Source organism: Canis lupus, chromosome 12, assembly GCF_011100685.1.
Source record: "Canis lupus familiaris isolate Mischka breed German Shepherd chromosome 12, alternate assembly UU_Cfam_GSD_1.0, whole genome shotgun sequence".
Lineage (NCBI taxonomy): Eukaryota > Metazoa > Chordata > Mammalia > Carnivora > Canidae > Canis > Canis lupus.
The window spans coordinates 34,697,697-34,712,927 of NC_049233.1; the positions used below are offsets into that span (position 1 = coordinate 34,697,697).

Consider the following 15,231-nt stretch of genomic DNA (forward strand, 5'->3'; position numbering starts at 1 on the left):
AATGAGAAGACTACATTATGATAGAGGAAAAATATAACTGCTTTCTTTTCCTCATAGAGTTTGCATTCTATCTGAAAGAGGGTACATAGTCTGGAAATGTGCCAAGTCACATATAGTAGGAAAAAAATTCCATATATATATAAATGTATGTATGTATTTAAAAGTATTTGCCTCTGCTAGGAAAATATAGCAATAGGAAGAGGGAATCTACCTTTAATAGTTTATGTAAATAGGAGAAAAATAATATATAAAGAACATGCACATATGTACAAAGATAGCTCAATTTCAAATTCACACCAGAAACAAAACATTTTTTTTCTTCAAAAACCAAGGATATAATAATAAGAAACGTATTTAATTGATTTTAATAGTACTAAACAAAAGCAGAAAAGTTATATTTTAAGAAATCATTGTATGGGCTAATGGCCATTTTGCTGTCATAAAAATCCTTTATTTAGCCCTCTCCACAAATAAGCTCACAGCAGGAGAAAGGCCACTAGTTAGAGCAATTTGGAGGATAAGTAAACAGAAGGAATGGCTAGGAGCATAGTGTCATCTGGCAGAGAGCTTATTTCCTGAATCCTGTGGATCTGGTTAAAACCCAACAGAGATGCCAATATGCTTCTCCTCAGTAAATGCTACCAGTCTCCACGCCACCAGGCCCACTGAGGCTTATGTGTGGTATTTTATCCAAGTGATCCTTTGCATAGCTGCACAGTGCCTGCAATGACCTGAGTCAGTCATGCAAAGAGACTTTCTTATGCTTACACCAATATTTTCTTTTAGTTTCCATTTTCTGCTGCTCCTGACCTATGGGTTGGTGCTGTTGTTCAATGATGTAAGCGGAGTGGTGGGTGAGGTACTCTGTGCTCTTCTTAGATAAGATTTTGAATTTGTTTAAAAGCAAAGCTAAAAATCCCCAGGCTGAATTTCTTTACAAGGTTGCTGTCATGTGTGCACCTGGGATACCCATCTCTTCAGAAGGGTGGGGAGAAGTGAGGTCCGTTGATTCCGAAGAGAGAACAGTCGATGTCCGAGGAGCAGGTGCTGGTAAGCAACAATGAGTTTGGGGCACGGGGATCCCACGTCATTATTTTTAAGAGTTGGACAGAAACCTATATTATATACTCCCTCTGTATCTGTTTCTCCCCTGTAAGTATTCCCATTCTGTGTGTGTGAGGTGTGGAGTGATTTTGTTCCATTTTCTCAGCAAAGTTTCTAACTACCAATTTTATCTTCATTCTTTTTCTCTGAAAAAGAGATGATTAGATTTATGATTTAGCTCTAAAGACTGTAAGATAATTAATCACATTTGTGATTTATTGTGTAATAGCCAACCCCAAAATATTTAAAGATTACAACATCAATATTCTCTGAAAATAAGGAAAAGGAATAGCAAGTTGTTTAATTGTGCATGAGTTTTGTTTTGTCATCAGTATATTCCACGCTAATACAAAGAGTGAGAAATACCTGACAAATTAGAACTATCTATTAGTGGGTAGTTCAGTCCAAATATAGGAAGTTAGTGTCAATTTTTCAAAATAATGGGTCCTGGGTTCTTGAAAAGAGCTGAAACCCTTCCACACAGGCCTTTTCCTGTACCACAGTAGCACAAGGTCAAATGGTGTATGTGAAGCAAGCTCAAAATTGCAATTGATGTTAGGCTTTATGTGTTCTCTCCCCAGGGAAATCAGTCTGCTGGTCTATGAAAGGCTGTGGAATCACAGCTGAGTGAGTGGTTTTGAAATATTATAACCCCAAGATGGGATATATGTAGTTCAAAATGGACAGTGATAGAAATGCTTTAAATAAGTAAATATTACTAATATAAATTTCTGAATTGACAAGATAAAAATGGAAGGGTTTTTTTTTTCTACCTATATGAACAATGTCCTCAGTGACACTATTCTGTGCATAGAATCTTAGAGTATGTTATGCCCAGAAATAAGTGAAAGGACATTTTAAAATAAAATCGATATTAGCCCCTTCTTTTATTGATTCTGTATTTTAACTCTGAAGTTATGAAAGCTTTGTATACCATTTCAGAGACCTTATTCGGTTTACGAAGTATCTTTTGTTAGAAATATAATTTGTTACCACTCGATTAATTTTTTCATATGGAGGCACTTTAGGGAATTCAAGATAATTATACCAAATTAACAAAATTCATGACATGAAATGAGAGAAGAATATTAGATTAATAGCATTCAAAATGACTTTGTAATCTGAAATAAATTCATACCAGGTAATAAATGAGAAAAAATAGGAAAACATAAAAAAATACCTCAAAACTCAGGTACAGTAATAGTCACATGCAGTGAATTAAAATATTTTCATTTAGCTGGCTTAGCCTACATATAGGTCTATAAGGTCCATAGATTCTTACATTTCAATCAAACAAAATTATATGGTATCATTGGACCTAGGGAAAACTGGTAAATTGATTGTTGAAAGTTGGACTCTCTTTCCATAGATTATCTTCAAATATACTTGCTGGGCCAGTAGATCAGTCTCTAGACCATGACATTCTTATGTGTACCTTATGACAGTGCCATAGTGAAAGGAATTTAAATTCAGCAAGGATAAGATTTCAGTCCTATAAACAGCTCTGGAAAATATTCACTGGCTTCAAATGTAGGATATAGAGGTAGATGATTATAGGCCCCTTCTGCATCACCATGGTTTTCCACACCAAGTCATTAACACTTTAACTTTGAGGTAATCCATCAGAATAATTGCAGTAGCTCCTATATATCATGGTGTAATGAAGAGCTTTTGCATGGACATTCAAGTCAGATAAAGTCAAATCTGAATTCCAGCTTTCCAAATTCACGTGACTTTGGGCAAATTAATTAGCCTTTCTGAGCTTCATCAGTAATATGGGATAAGTAATACTGATTTTGTCATATATCTCTAAGAATTACATGGAGTATGTAAAATTAACACAGCACAATATCTGGCACATAAAAATCATTCAAATGATATTTATTTCCTTTTCTCTCTTCCCAGCAACAATTTGACCAGTCTTTAACTTAAGCCAGTTTAAAACATACTTTAAAGTTTAGGGTAAAGAAAAAGCAAAGATTCTAAATAGAGGCTAAAGACATATTCTGTTAAGGGGTTGAAAACATTCAGATTTGCTATTTTGTGTGAGGCTGATATTTTGCAGTTGATTTGGTGGTGGTGAGATGATCCATAGTTCAGTATTAATTTTTTTCTTATCAGATAATTATTTTTAACAAGTATAATTTAATTAAACACTGCATTTAATTTAAATAAATGAAAGATGGTTCTTAATTCTCTCCCTATTATCATTTGATCATTTAATCTTCTAAAACAAACTAGAAGCAGTCTGCTTCTACTTTTCAATAATATTCCCTAGTGAATTAGAGAAGTGTATTATTTTTCATTGTTGTCTCTGGAAACAGAATGATGTATCATGATAAAAATGAATTTAAAGGAGTGACATAATTTCAAATCAACTAATTTGGTTGTTATTATTGCTTTTGTTCTGTAGTACATGATATGGGGTTGATAGTGTAAATGTAGCAACCTAACAGAGAATAATGATTCTATGCTTCAGTGAGAAGTGCGTGGTAAAAAAGACAGAGTTGTGACTCTACAATCATCAAAAAGCTGCACATTTAAAATGTTGAATATAATATGGACACCCTCCCCAACTCCTGTTAAAACCTGCCTGGAGTTGTTCTTTTGCCCCCTGGAGATGAGCCACTATTACCATTAGGCTGGCCATACCGGAACACTTTTGTCTGTGTTCTCAACAATCACTCCTGAATTCCTGGTTTATGCCTCCTGGTGCCAGTTGTCATTGGGCTGAGTAAGATTTCTCAGGGAAACTGCAGGGGAAATGATCTGTTACACAGAGCTTGTTAGGACCATTGCCAGTGATTGATAATGGGACCAAATCATTTCAGGTGCGTTTTCTAAGGTCCACAAGCCAGCAGGGGTCTGCTTGACTTTGTTATCTTAGCCCATGGATATCTCAGTGCAATGTCACTGGGGAAATAATAGGAGGAGCTCTTCAAGCATATGCCTAAGTCTTTTCTCCTGTGCTAGTTTTAAGGGACCACAGCATTACATTTTGTTTCATTTCGTGTCTCTGCCTACAGGAAGGTAACATCTTCTGTGCATTGTTTCAGGAAATGGTTAATTACGGACCTACCAGAGCTTTGGTATTTGCTACAGTGGGAACCTCTTTAGTATAGCACAGAGCACTATAGATTAATGCAGTAATCAATGAGAATCTGTACACTGCAGAGATCTGTTTTGATGACAGCAGCACTTATGGCCTTGTTTAGTGTCACCGTTGTATAATGTTGGACACTGCAGGCTTTTTAAATTTTTTTGGTTTTGATTTAGAATGCAAGGACCACAGGGAATTTTAACATTTTTTTGCATTTTTGGTGTTTTTTTTTTTTTATTGTGTTGTGCATTTGCTGCTTTTGCTAGCTAGAATTTAGTGATTTGATGCCAGTAGCATTTATTTAACCACTCCGATGCTGCTGTTATGTTTGCTGGGTTTCTGCAGTTTCTCCTACTTCATACGTTGCACTCAGGAACAGGTAAACTAAGCTATATTAATTTTATACATAAATGTAAAATTAATAGAATATATTGTTTAATTATCCCAAGAGTAAGATATTAAAATGCTTCATTTAGAGCCTATCAATATAGAATAAGGAATAGTTTGCTTTTAACATGCAATTACACAGATATATCATTTTAAAATACAGTAGTGATCATTGAGTTGCATTATATGAAGTTATTTTCATGTTTATGTTTTAAGTAATAGAAGTGTACATTAAATTGTCTACAATTTAGTATTTAATTTTTAACTTGATATATATATACACACATATATATTACACAATTAATTCAGAAAGTATGTATTTTCCTTTTCTGATTGACCAAAGATAGTTGTTTTCCATGTTTACTGAATTTCATTAAAATTAGAAAGCTTCAGAACTTAATCTTCTTAAAGACAGAAAGATACCAGTTTCTGTATAGATTGTTATTTTAAAGTGTATAGACAAAGGCTGCCAAGGCCTGGTATCTCCTAATCAACAGTCCTGATTTTAGCGCACAGCACGGAATTGCCTGTGTTTCTGTGATGTTCAGCTGTGGACTAAAGGAAAAACTGTTTAGATATAGGGAACAGATAGCCCAGACAGAAAAAAGGAAAGGAAAATGCAGTCTTTCAGGTTAGAGATTTGAGTATGTGACCTTGGACGACAGAGTAACCAACCCCTCCTGGCCCTTGTTTCCATTCTGCCTGTTTGAAAAGAGACTACTGTTATTCTCAGTGGGAATGACACAATGTTTTTCAGGGCCTCAGGATTGTCTGATGATTATTTCTGTGTAAAAAAAGACGCTGTTATTAAATTTTTAAAGGTATACATTTTCTTAATAAAGGAAGGGAACAGAGTTTTGTTTTGTTTTGTTTTGTTTTTTGTCTTTTCTGTGTAGTGTTTTAGCAGCTGAGGCTTTTTTTGGAGGGGAGATTATGGGTCTTTTAAATTAAACTGGTAAATCTCATGGCTTCATTGTAACTATTTTGCCAAATTGGCATTGAGGAAATGTGAGGTGTCCTGAGGGCATTTGCTGTTAGACTGTATTCCTTGGAGCTGTGCGGAGGGGAAGGGGCACATCTCGAGTTATGCAGCAGCAGGATAAGGTCCTAGATGCAGAGGCTCTGTGACTCTCTGAAAGCCTGCCAGGGACACGAGCTTGCCTGGCTACTCCCTTGCTCCCTCTCAGGTACAGCAAGTACTGCTGAGAGCAGCTAAGGAGAGTGCCTGCCTGCTCTTCCCGGCAAATGACTTTCAAGAGGTTCACTTTCTTGCTGAGGACAAGCTTAAAATCCAAGAGATCAGAGGCAAATGGTGACAGGCACTGAGGGGGGCACTTGACGGGATGAGCACTGGGTGTTATTCTGTATGTTGGCAAATTGAACACCAATAAAAAATAAATTTATTATAAAAAAATAAAAAGAAAAGAAGCAGCCAGCCACCTTCTACTTGTAAAAGTATTAATCACATTGTTGTCTGTCAACTGCCAGTTAACATTCATGACAAACTAAATATGTTCTTTCTAGAGGACAGAGGATTTTATTTTGAATTGACATATACTTGCAGAGTAGCTATGGTTGCTATCTGATAAAGATGAATCTCATGTTTATGGTCATATTTACTGTGTCTTCTTGATAGACACCCACTATTTTGAGAGGAAGACTGAAGCAATGATGGTTCGTGCTCCCACATTTGCACCTGAGAGATGAGATGAAACTAATGTGATTGATTATCTAGCTTTGAGGGAGCAGTCTATTTGATTTTACAGTCTCTATAAATGCATGTATGAAGGCAGTAACTTCACTGGTGAAATGATCATCATACAGAAACTTGCCCACTTAGTTCTCTTCAAACTCTGTGATTTTATGTGATACTGTTATTAACACATGGTTAAAAAGCTCTTCAGGAGAAGGAGATATTTTTATTTTGAAGTACTGCCTGTGAATGGTCTGGAGGAAAATTTTATTAGAGAAATGATGGAAGTCATTTGGAAAACAAAGACAAAATTAATCTCAGCAAACAGCAAATATATATTGTAGGTAATCCTAGAGTGTTGGGGAGAAAAAATTTCTTTGCCGTTCAAGATTCTTCTAGCTGATCTAAGGATTAGAGTGACATGAGACAGAGTAACATTAAAAAAAAAAAAAAAGAAAACCAACAAGGTTTAATTACCTGTGCATGGAGGCCCAATAATGAAATTAAGACCTAAAGAAATGATCAATGCAGGCAGTTTCTATGCCTTTTAGATATCTTTTTTTTTCTCAGATGATGATATGCTTTTTATTTTTGGATCAACTAGACATATCACAAAAACTCTTTAATGGACAAACTTCAGTCACAACAGCATCCACATAGCAAAAGAGGATGGGGTTATAGTGGGGAGCATTTCAGGAGTGGGGTAAGGGAAGATTTCCAGGGTCCCTACTGCTTCCTGTGCCTGCAGTCACCCTGTGACCTGTGACATCTGAGAGCATGTCTTAACAGAGGGAAGATCAAGGCAGCCAGAGGCAGAGTGGCCCTGATGCCGACACTGAGACAGACTGGGCACAGAGGTCCCTCCAAGATGCCATCTTCCCACTGATAGTGATAGTCTCCAGGGAAAGCCAGATCCAGGTAGGAGGTTACAGGAAAATGACTGTGAGGAGAGTCAATAATAAATAAAATGAATATTTCTTCTCAATTTTCTAAGGCCTGGAAGATTAAATAGAAGCATGTCCAATCATAAGAATAGAGAAATCAATGAAGAATTACTAATTATAGTAATATTAATAATCAAGAAGACTTTTATTCTATTCAGTTCCACACCGATAAATGGTAGGCTAGTGAAATGGGTTTAGATTTTGGATAGCCTGCTTCAAGTAGGCCATCTTTTCTCTTTAGGAAGGTAATTGTCATAATCATATAATGAGTTGGTCAGTTCACTTCAGAAATCCAACCAAAAATTGTAAATGCCTAGTAAGTCACTTGTTTCAAAGAAGGTTTTGTGTGAGCTGTATGAGTTTTACAGGGAAATAAATTTTTTATTTGATAAATTGTAAATATTGAATAGATTTCAAAGCTGACTTCAGAAAAGGTGGCATATTGATTAACAGATGTAGGTTCTAGCAAACATGTTTTCTGTTGTATAACACCTGTCAGATATTTTAGACCTATTAATGACTTTTGAACTTTTTTGTGGTAACAAGAAGCTGTTAGTCTTGCAATTTCAATTTTTTGTTGGTGTTATTTCATTTGTTTGTTTTTCCCTCTCTAGAGAATGCTTAGCCTTTGAAGTTTGTTCTTAACTTCTAAGCAGGTCCAAATTGGAACAATTGTTTTATCCACTTTGAAGTTTTACTCTTATTTCAGGATTATGCTTTCTAATGGTTTATTTAGATTACATAAAGTTTGTGTTTTTTTTTTCTATATTTTCCTTCTTAGTCAATGTCTTTGAAGTTGTTTAAGGAACTCATCAGGGAAGAGATTTTAGCACATCTATATATAGTATTTCTCTTGCCTGTTGATATTAAAGTCTTTTCAAAAATATGATTCATTAGAGTACTGATAGCTCATGAAAGTGCTTTCTGAGATGAATTTCTTTTCCCTCTGTATATAATCATAAAGCTCATTTTCTCAGGGTATGGTTTCTTGATTTCCTAAGTGTCTAGCTTAAATAGGGTTCTTAATGAAAGCATACTGCTGAGCCTGAGGACCTATAAAAGAGGATAATTCTGGGAGCTAAAGGTAAAGCACCAAGGCAATATAGCAGTGTCCTAGTTTGAGTCACCCCTTCATCCAGACTCTTCAACCATTTGCTAGTAATTTGGAGAGTGGTCATAGGCCCATTAGAGAAATAAAGGAAGCAGTGGGCTCTCACAAAACAATACTTACTGCACACAAAATTTTATGTACAATTTTAAAGAGCATATGGATCCCCTAACTCTAATTATGGATCATGTAAAAGGGCTCACATAACTCAGATTATAAAGTTTGCCTTAAAGATCACAAAAACAAAAAAGTACTTGGCATTCCATGGTAGAAAAGTCTTGCCCTATGTGAAGGTAAGCCATTTCTCTTCCCAAGTGACCGAAGTGAGTAAATAAACCCAACACTCACTTCAAAATATTATTGCTAAAAAAACAAACAAAACCCAACTTCATTACTGTTTCAATTTTTCATGGGGTGTTATTCCACATCATAGTAAAAAAATCTACCACAAGCTTAACTTTCTGAAAGGTAAATAAATGATAAGATGCATTGATATAAGTAAAGAGACTAGAAATGACAGAAAATTCAAATACAACATAGAAAGCTTTCATTTAGATGAGTGGGAGACTATATAGGGACCCACATTATTTCATCTGTACCTGAAGGGCCAGCTAGAGCTATTTCTGTTCAGAATGACTTAACAGAGACTAGAGTTTTTTCTGACATTAGGCATCCTGGAAAAATATGTTATGACTCCCTGACATCAGAGGCTAGTCTTGTTCAAGCTCAGACATTTACTTATAGAGATTTCTATGTAAGGTTTATTTTAGTCTATGAAATTTTACTGCAATTGGAACTATTCAATGAGAACATGAAGGTGATGGGAAAATTGAGCACAGAATAAGAGCCCCCTAAATATCTATTTAATCTGAGAGATCCTTCACAGTGATAAACCTGTGGTTTATAATGAGGAGAAGGATTTGTCTTTGGAGTTTTTGCTTGAAGTTGTCCCTTTTGAGTTTACTATACAGAATCTTTGAATATACCATTTGTAGTTTCCACATTTGCCTGGCTGGTTTATAAAACTAAACTGAAATGGGTACAGTTTTCATGTCTGTGAACTAAGTGCATATCTGGATGTTTGATGTAAAATATGATGCAATGATAATTATGTTAAAGGACCACAGTAGGCCCAAAGATCTGGAGTGTGTGTGTGTGTATGTGTGTCATTTTTTTGTCATCAAAATTATTAGTGTATCACTTTGGAAAATGAATGGAACTATAAAAATTCTTAGTAATAAGTGAAATTATAAAGGCTAGCAATTGTTGTCTTTCATTATTTTTATCCCTTTCAACAGTAAAAAATGCAAATAGCCAGGCTAGAGTAAGTTTGTCATTTGAAAAATGAGTATTTATTCCTTAGAATAGAGTTGCAATAATTACCTTAGCCTGGTTTCTTTAAAAATATATTTCAAACATGAATAAGCATTTTCTACTGAAAAGTAAAGACTACTTACAGTCTTGCCATATAGAAAGAAATAAGATTGAGTTTAGGAGATGTCTATTGACAGACTCTTTCATTTTTATTATTTTATTATTTCTTTTAAAGATTTTATTTATTTATTCATGAGAGACACACAGAGAGAGAGAGAGAGGCAGACAGACAGACAGACAGAAACATAGGCAGAGGGAGAAGCAGGCTCCATGCAGGAAACACGATGTGGGACTAGATCCCAGGACTCAAGGATGACACCCTGAACCAAAAGCAGGTGCTTAACCACTGAGCCACCCAGGTGTCCCCAGACTCTTTCATTTTTAAAAGGAGATAAGCTTTTAATTTGAGTTAAAGTATATATAAAATAAGTCCTTCTGCCATCAAAAAGAATGAAATTTTGCCTTGCAACAACATGGATAAAACTAGAGGGTATTATGCTAAGGAAAATAAGTCAATCAGAGAAAGACAAATATGATTTCAGTCATATGTAGAATTTAAGAAACAAAACAGAAGAACATAGGGGATGAGAAGGAAAAATAAAATAAGAACAGGGAGGGAGGCAAACCAAGAGAGACTTTGGGAAAGATTAAGGTAAACTGATTTTTTTCTTAATATTGGAACTATTATAATCACACTAATTATTTGATCTTTATGATGGGCTTCATCCATTTTTCCAACTCATTCTTGCTGTGATCAGAAAACATTATAACTCAATTTGGGTTGGTATATATGGAAATGAGGTGCAGTATAATTGTTATTGTTAAAATCATTGGAATTATTCAATCAATCTTAAATGTGCTCTTAATTATTGGGAGAAATTACCTAAAGATATTTACTGTCTTTGTGAATGAAATCATTATGTCTTAATCAGGAAAGGTTTGTTATAGATTTGTAAAATTTGCATTAGAAAACATTTGAAAAATCATTATTTTTAACATTGTTGAAATAGCAATTTAGTCTTTTTTCATAAAAGAGTTTCTTTTTTTTTTTTTTAAGATTTTTATTTATTTATTCCCGAAAGACACAGAGAGAGAGAAAGAGAGGCAGAGGGAGAAGCAGGCTCCATGTGGGGAGCCTGACATGGGATTCGATCCTGGATCTCCAGGATCAGGCCCTGGGCTGAAGGCGGCACTAAACCGCTGAGCCACCTGGGCTGCCCCATAAAAGAATTTCAAGAATAATTGACAGATTTAATGTCATTGAAAATTTTAAATATCAGTGAAAACAGTATTCAGTTTCAGTTTTTTCGCCAAATAGTTGTTAATTTCACAATTTAATTCAGTGACATGATCAATCCCCTAGAAAGAGTTTTGTTTGCTTTGCTCTTAAAAAGGCAATAATTTTGATCAAGAATATTTAGAAGACATTTCAGCTACTCTGTGTATAGTATGTTTTGCAAAGAACAATTAATTCTATCTTTCCCATTTCTTGTACTAAATTCACAAAATGTCAAGAAATAGAACATTCAGAGGGAGAAAATAAGAATTAATGTTTATCATTCATTGAATCCTTTATTACATCATAAATCAAAAGCAGTTATTTGATAAACAATTACTGCATGTCTGTTTTTTGTTGTTTTTATGAGTAATGATTTAATTTTGAAATGGTGAAAACTCAGATTCAAGTCCGTAATTCTTGATAGCTAAATTTTCCAACATGCCAAATATTTGCCAACCAGCTTGTTGTTGTTGATGCTACTTGTTTGTTATTTTACTTAAAATCTTTTTCATCAGTATTGTATATTACTCTTTCATTTTTAGTTTTAAATTAAACCAGAAAACCAGAAAAGGAGATTTCATTCTATTTTTTTAAAAGTTTATATGCCACAAAATAATTTTTTTGGTTGTTGCCTAAATGTATATTGTTTTGACATCAGTTATTATGTTGCCCATTGGTGCAGTTATGTTCTAGTGCTACTTAAGTGTCATAGTGTTGAGGTCATGTATATCCTTAACCGGTTTGTTTAATTGTTTTTTGTTTTTTTTTTTTAATTTTCCCTTTCTCTCTCCTTGTGAATTCTTATTGCTGTTAGTGTGCTTGTCCTTACCAACACAATGCATGTTCACTGGCCCTGTGGAGTTGAAAAACAGAAAAACTCAGGATTTTGACTGTAAAATTGTGAGGATCCAGGACTTTCGGAAGAATAAAGTCTAGGAGCTCAGATTTGTTTGTTTGTTTGTTTGTTTATTTCCAGATTAGAAGTCTTTTTTTCATTTGCTTTCCATTCTTTGGCAATATTTCCAAATAGATAATTTGCTGAGATAATTTGCTATTTTCTGCAATCTGCTGTTTAAGCTGTGGATAAATTCATGCCTGTATATCAGTTGCATTTTAGTTAAGTTGTTTCTTATTGCATCAAAGGTATGTGGAGAGTGATGGATGGAAAATTCTATATTTTAATGAAAATAGAGTTATAAAAATTTTATTTTATTTTAATTTTTGCTTTAATGTCTACCTTAATATCAAAAGTTACTTAAGGTACCTACCTAAATGTAAAAGCATAGCCATACGAAATAAGTTAAAAATGTGTAGAAAAGATTGGTAAGAAAAAATAAGGGAAGAAAATTAGGCTGCAGGTTTAACCATGAACATTCTAACATATTTTGATAAATGTACCATCAGTTATAAAACTTCAGCTTCCATAACGTGAAAATAAACCAGTCTAGTGCACACAAATTTTTCCTGAGAGTGACAACAGAGGGAAGTTTCTTTTGTTCACAAGAGATAATCATTATCAGAGCATGATCCATATGAGTATCATCATCACCATGACTCATAGAGTCATATGTTGAAGGACAATATATGAAAGGAACTATGGAGGCCGTTGGGGAGATGGGGGAGGGACTATGTGAAATGTAGTGTAGACCAAGTGCATGGTTGTGTGATGCTCTGGATTAATTGAGAGTTAGATTTTAGAATATCTAAGTTGACTTCCTGCATATCCCTCACAAGGATAAAACATGTCAAAAATATTGAGAAACACTGTATTCCAAAATATATTCTCTCTGAAGTACACTTGGGAATAGTTCAGTGCAGCTAGGTAATTATGGAATCTTGGATTTAAACATCTAGGCACACTGGGCATGGATTGCCTTACATTCCTGAGTAGAAGGTCATCTCATTCTTCTCACCAGAGTACCTGTGACCCAGCCAAAAAATCATATTGGGCCCTTTAAGTCTGGACTAATGAGACTTCTGATTTTTTAAAGTAACAGTTTTTGCTATGAAAATGTTATCTAAGGTGAAGCTATTTTGAAATTATTATTTTGGAAACATAATTTTAGAATCACTTATTCAACCCTTAAATGTTTAGGAACTCTGGAAGAGAAGTCCTTTCTTGAGTCAATAGGTTAATATTTGACCAACCTTAATATATTTTGCTTTATAAAGATAAATGTATATGTGATCTAAATGCATTGTGAATATTGTTCCTTCCTTTTGTGCTTTCTCTTGCCTGATTATCTTCCATCATATGGAGTTTGAGTATAGTTGAAAGCTTTATACAATACAGTCTGATCACTTTTGCCCTTTGGCAGAGATTTAGATAGTGATCTGACAGTATTTTGCAATCTGCTTTCCTGTACCATAATTTGGAAGTTTGTAAATATGGATACTTCACATTTTTCTCTATAACAATGTTGAGGTGTAAAATATTCTCCAAATTTCTATGCCTAGCAATTTCCCACTGCCAGTATAGGAATCATATATATATAATTATATATATAATATATAACTATAATACATATAATAAATATATATATAATGTTCTTTAATATATCTAGAAATTATTTATTTGAATACCCAAAATAAAAACAAGTGAATAAAAAATAAAATAAAAACAGGGGAAAAAACATATTTACAGTAACTTTCTTTGATAGACTCTGATTTTGAAACATCTGTTTATATTACCAAAACTGTTTGCTAGAGTATATTTATTTCCTACTAATTTATAATTTTACTACATATTTTTAAATGATAAACAGTATCATTCCCTAAGTTCTTCCATTTTGTTCTGTGTTCCCTTGGAATTCATCTTTATCATTATTTGACTATTACTCTTGTTATTTATATCACTAAAATTGTGATAATGTATCAATCTCTGTATTTTTTCATTTCCATGTCTTTGGGATGTAGAGGCTGGCAGAAGTTGATTTGACATTCAGAATTATTATTGCAAATTAATATTGTTTTGCTAGTTTTGCCTGGGTGTGAGGTCTGGATAAAGACTAACATTTTCCTTTATCAACGATATTTACATCTAGAGTGCTTTCTGGTAATGTCTCTGCTGTGAACTTGCCCAGCACTACAATTTCTTAAACCTGTGGTTAACGTCCAGTCCCCAAACAATGAAAACGTATAAACCCCGATTTTTTCCACAGGGTTTCCTGGCTGGTTATTCCGAGGCTTTGCACGTGACAACCTGTTCTCCCACGTGAATGGAATACTCAGTCTCAATGTGGAAGCCTGGTCAGTTGGAAAGTTGCAGTAAAATATTTCCCTCCTGTGTGCAGCACTTCCAAATTCTTATTTATGTAGAGTCATTGTGTTAGAAAAAAAAAAAGGAAGGTTTCCATAAGACTGTTAATTTTGTGCTTTGCTATCCAGGGTACTTTACTCTTATATATTTAGATTCTGAGAAAAAAATTTCTCAGTCATTAGACCTCAAACCATATTTATACATGAAATTTATTCCTTTCTAGATTATTATATGTAGACATCTTTTTGCCCTATCATCAGTAATCTTAGACTTTTCTGTAGATAATTTTTATTGTCGTTTAATATAGATAATAAATATAGTCTGGTCTAGATTTTCTGAAGACGATGAACATCCTTATTATTCGAAGGCATAAAGGTGTGTGTGTGTGACTGTGTGTGTGGTTTTTTGTTGTTGTTTCAGGAGTTTAAATTAGTCAACTTCTTCTGAGGCCTGCAGCATCAGGTCAGTGCAGAGATTAAAAATAAGGATGTCATCAAGCATCACGATGCTCATTTTGGAAGTGGTGTTTTGGAAGTGTTTCTGAACTCTGAAGTGGTCTCAAAAATCTAAGTTTATATTCTTTTCAAAACTAGGAAAAATTGAGTTGATGATCAGTGTTAAGTATCTCAGATAGCTTTTTACCTCTGAATGTCTTTTAGCTTACTTAAGTAAATCCACAAAATTTTCTGTGCTTTTCCAAAGCCCCATCATTCGGGATGACTCAAGTACATCTTTAAACTTATAATTGTTTTCTTAAGACCATCAGTCTTGTTATTATTTGGGTAATTTGGCTGGGAGTATAAACTGAAAAAAGGAATCTTAGGAAGTTAGGATGCTTATAGTTTATTAGAATATAAATATTAAAATGTATTCCATAACTAAAGTCCATACCTAATAATTTTTAGGGTATAATACAAGCTGGTTTCAAGGAAACTTTTTCAAGGATATCTTGAATCATCAGAAAAAAAGTATAAAGGAATGTA

The 15,231-nt window shown here is 34.1% G+C and overlaps 1 protein-coding gene across 50 annotated transcripts in view; it reads left to right on the forward strand.

The window, feature by feature from the left end:
• Nucleotides 1–15,231, forward strand: part of RIMS1 (regulating synaptic membrane exocytosis 1) — a 477,431-nt gene that overhangs the window by 288,758 nt on the left and 173,442 nt on the right. For 4 of the 50 annotated variants that reach the window (XM_038554508.1, XM_038554510.1, XM_038554511.1 and 1 more), the window contains exon 1: nt 713–1,050. The exons of 41 other annotated variants lie outside the window; for them this stretch is intronic. In XM_038554508.1, the coding sequence (XP_038410436.1) occupies nt 951–1,050 (100 nt within the window). In that variant the 5' untranslated portion in view covers nt 713–950. Of the gene's footprint in view, nt 1–710; nt 1,051–4,100; nt 4,584–15,231 lie in introns of those variants that run through there. 5 more of the 50 variants (XM_038554503.1, XM_038554506.1, XM_038554507.1 and 2 more) reach the window with 3 other exon arrangements.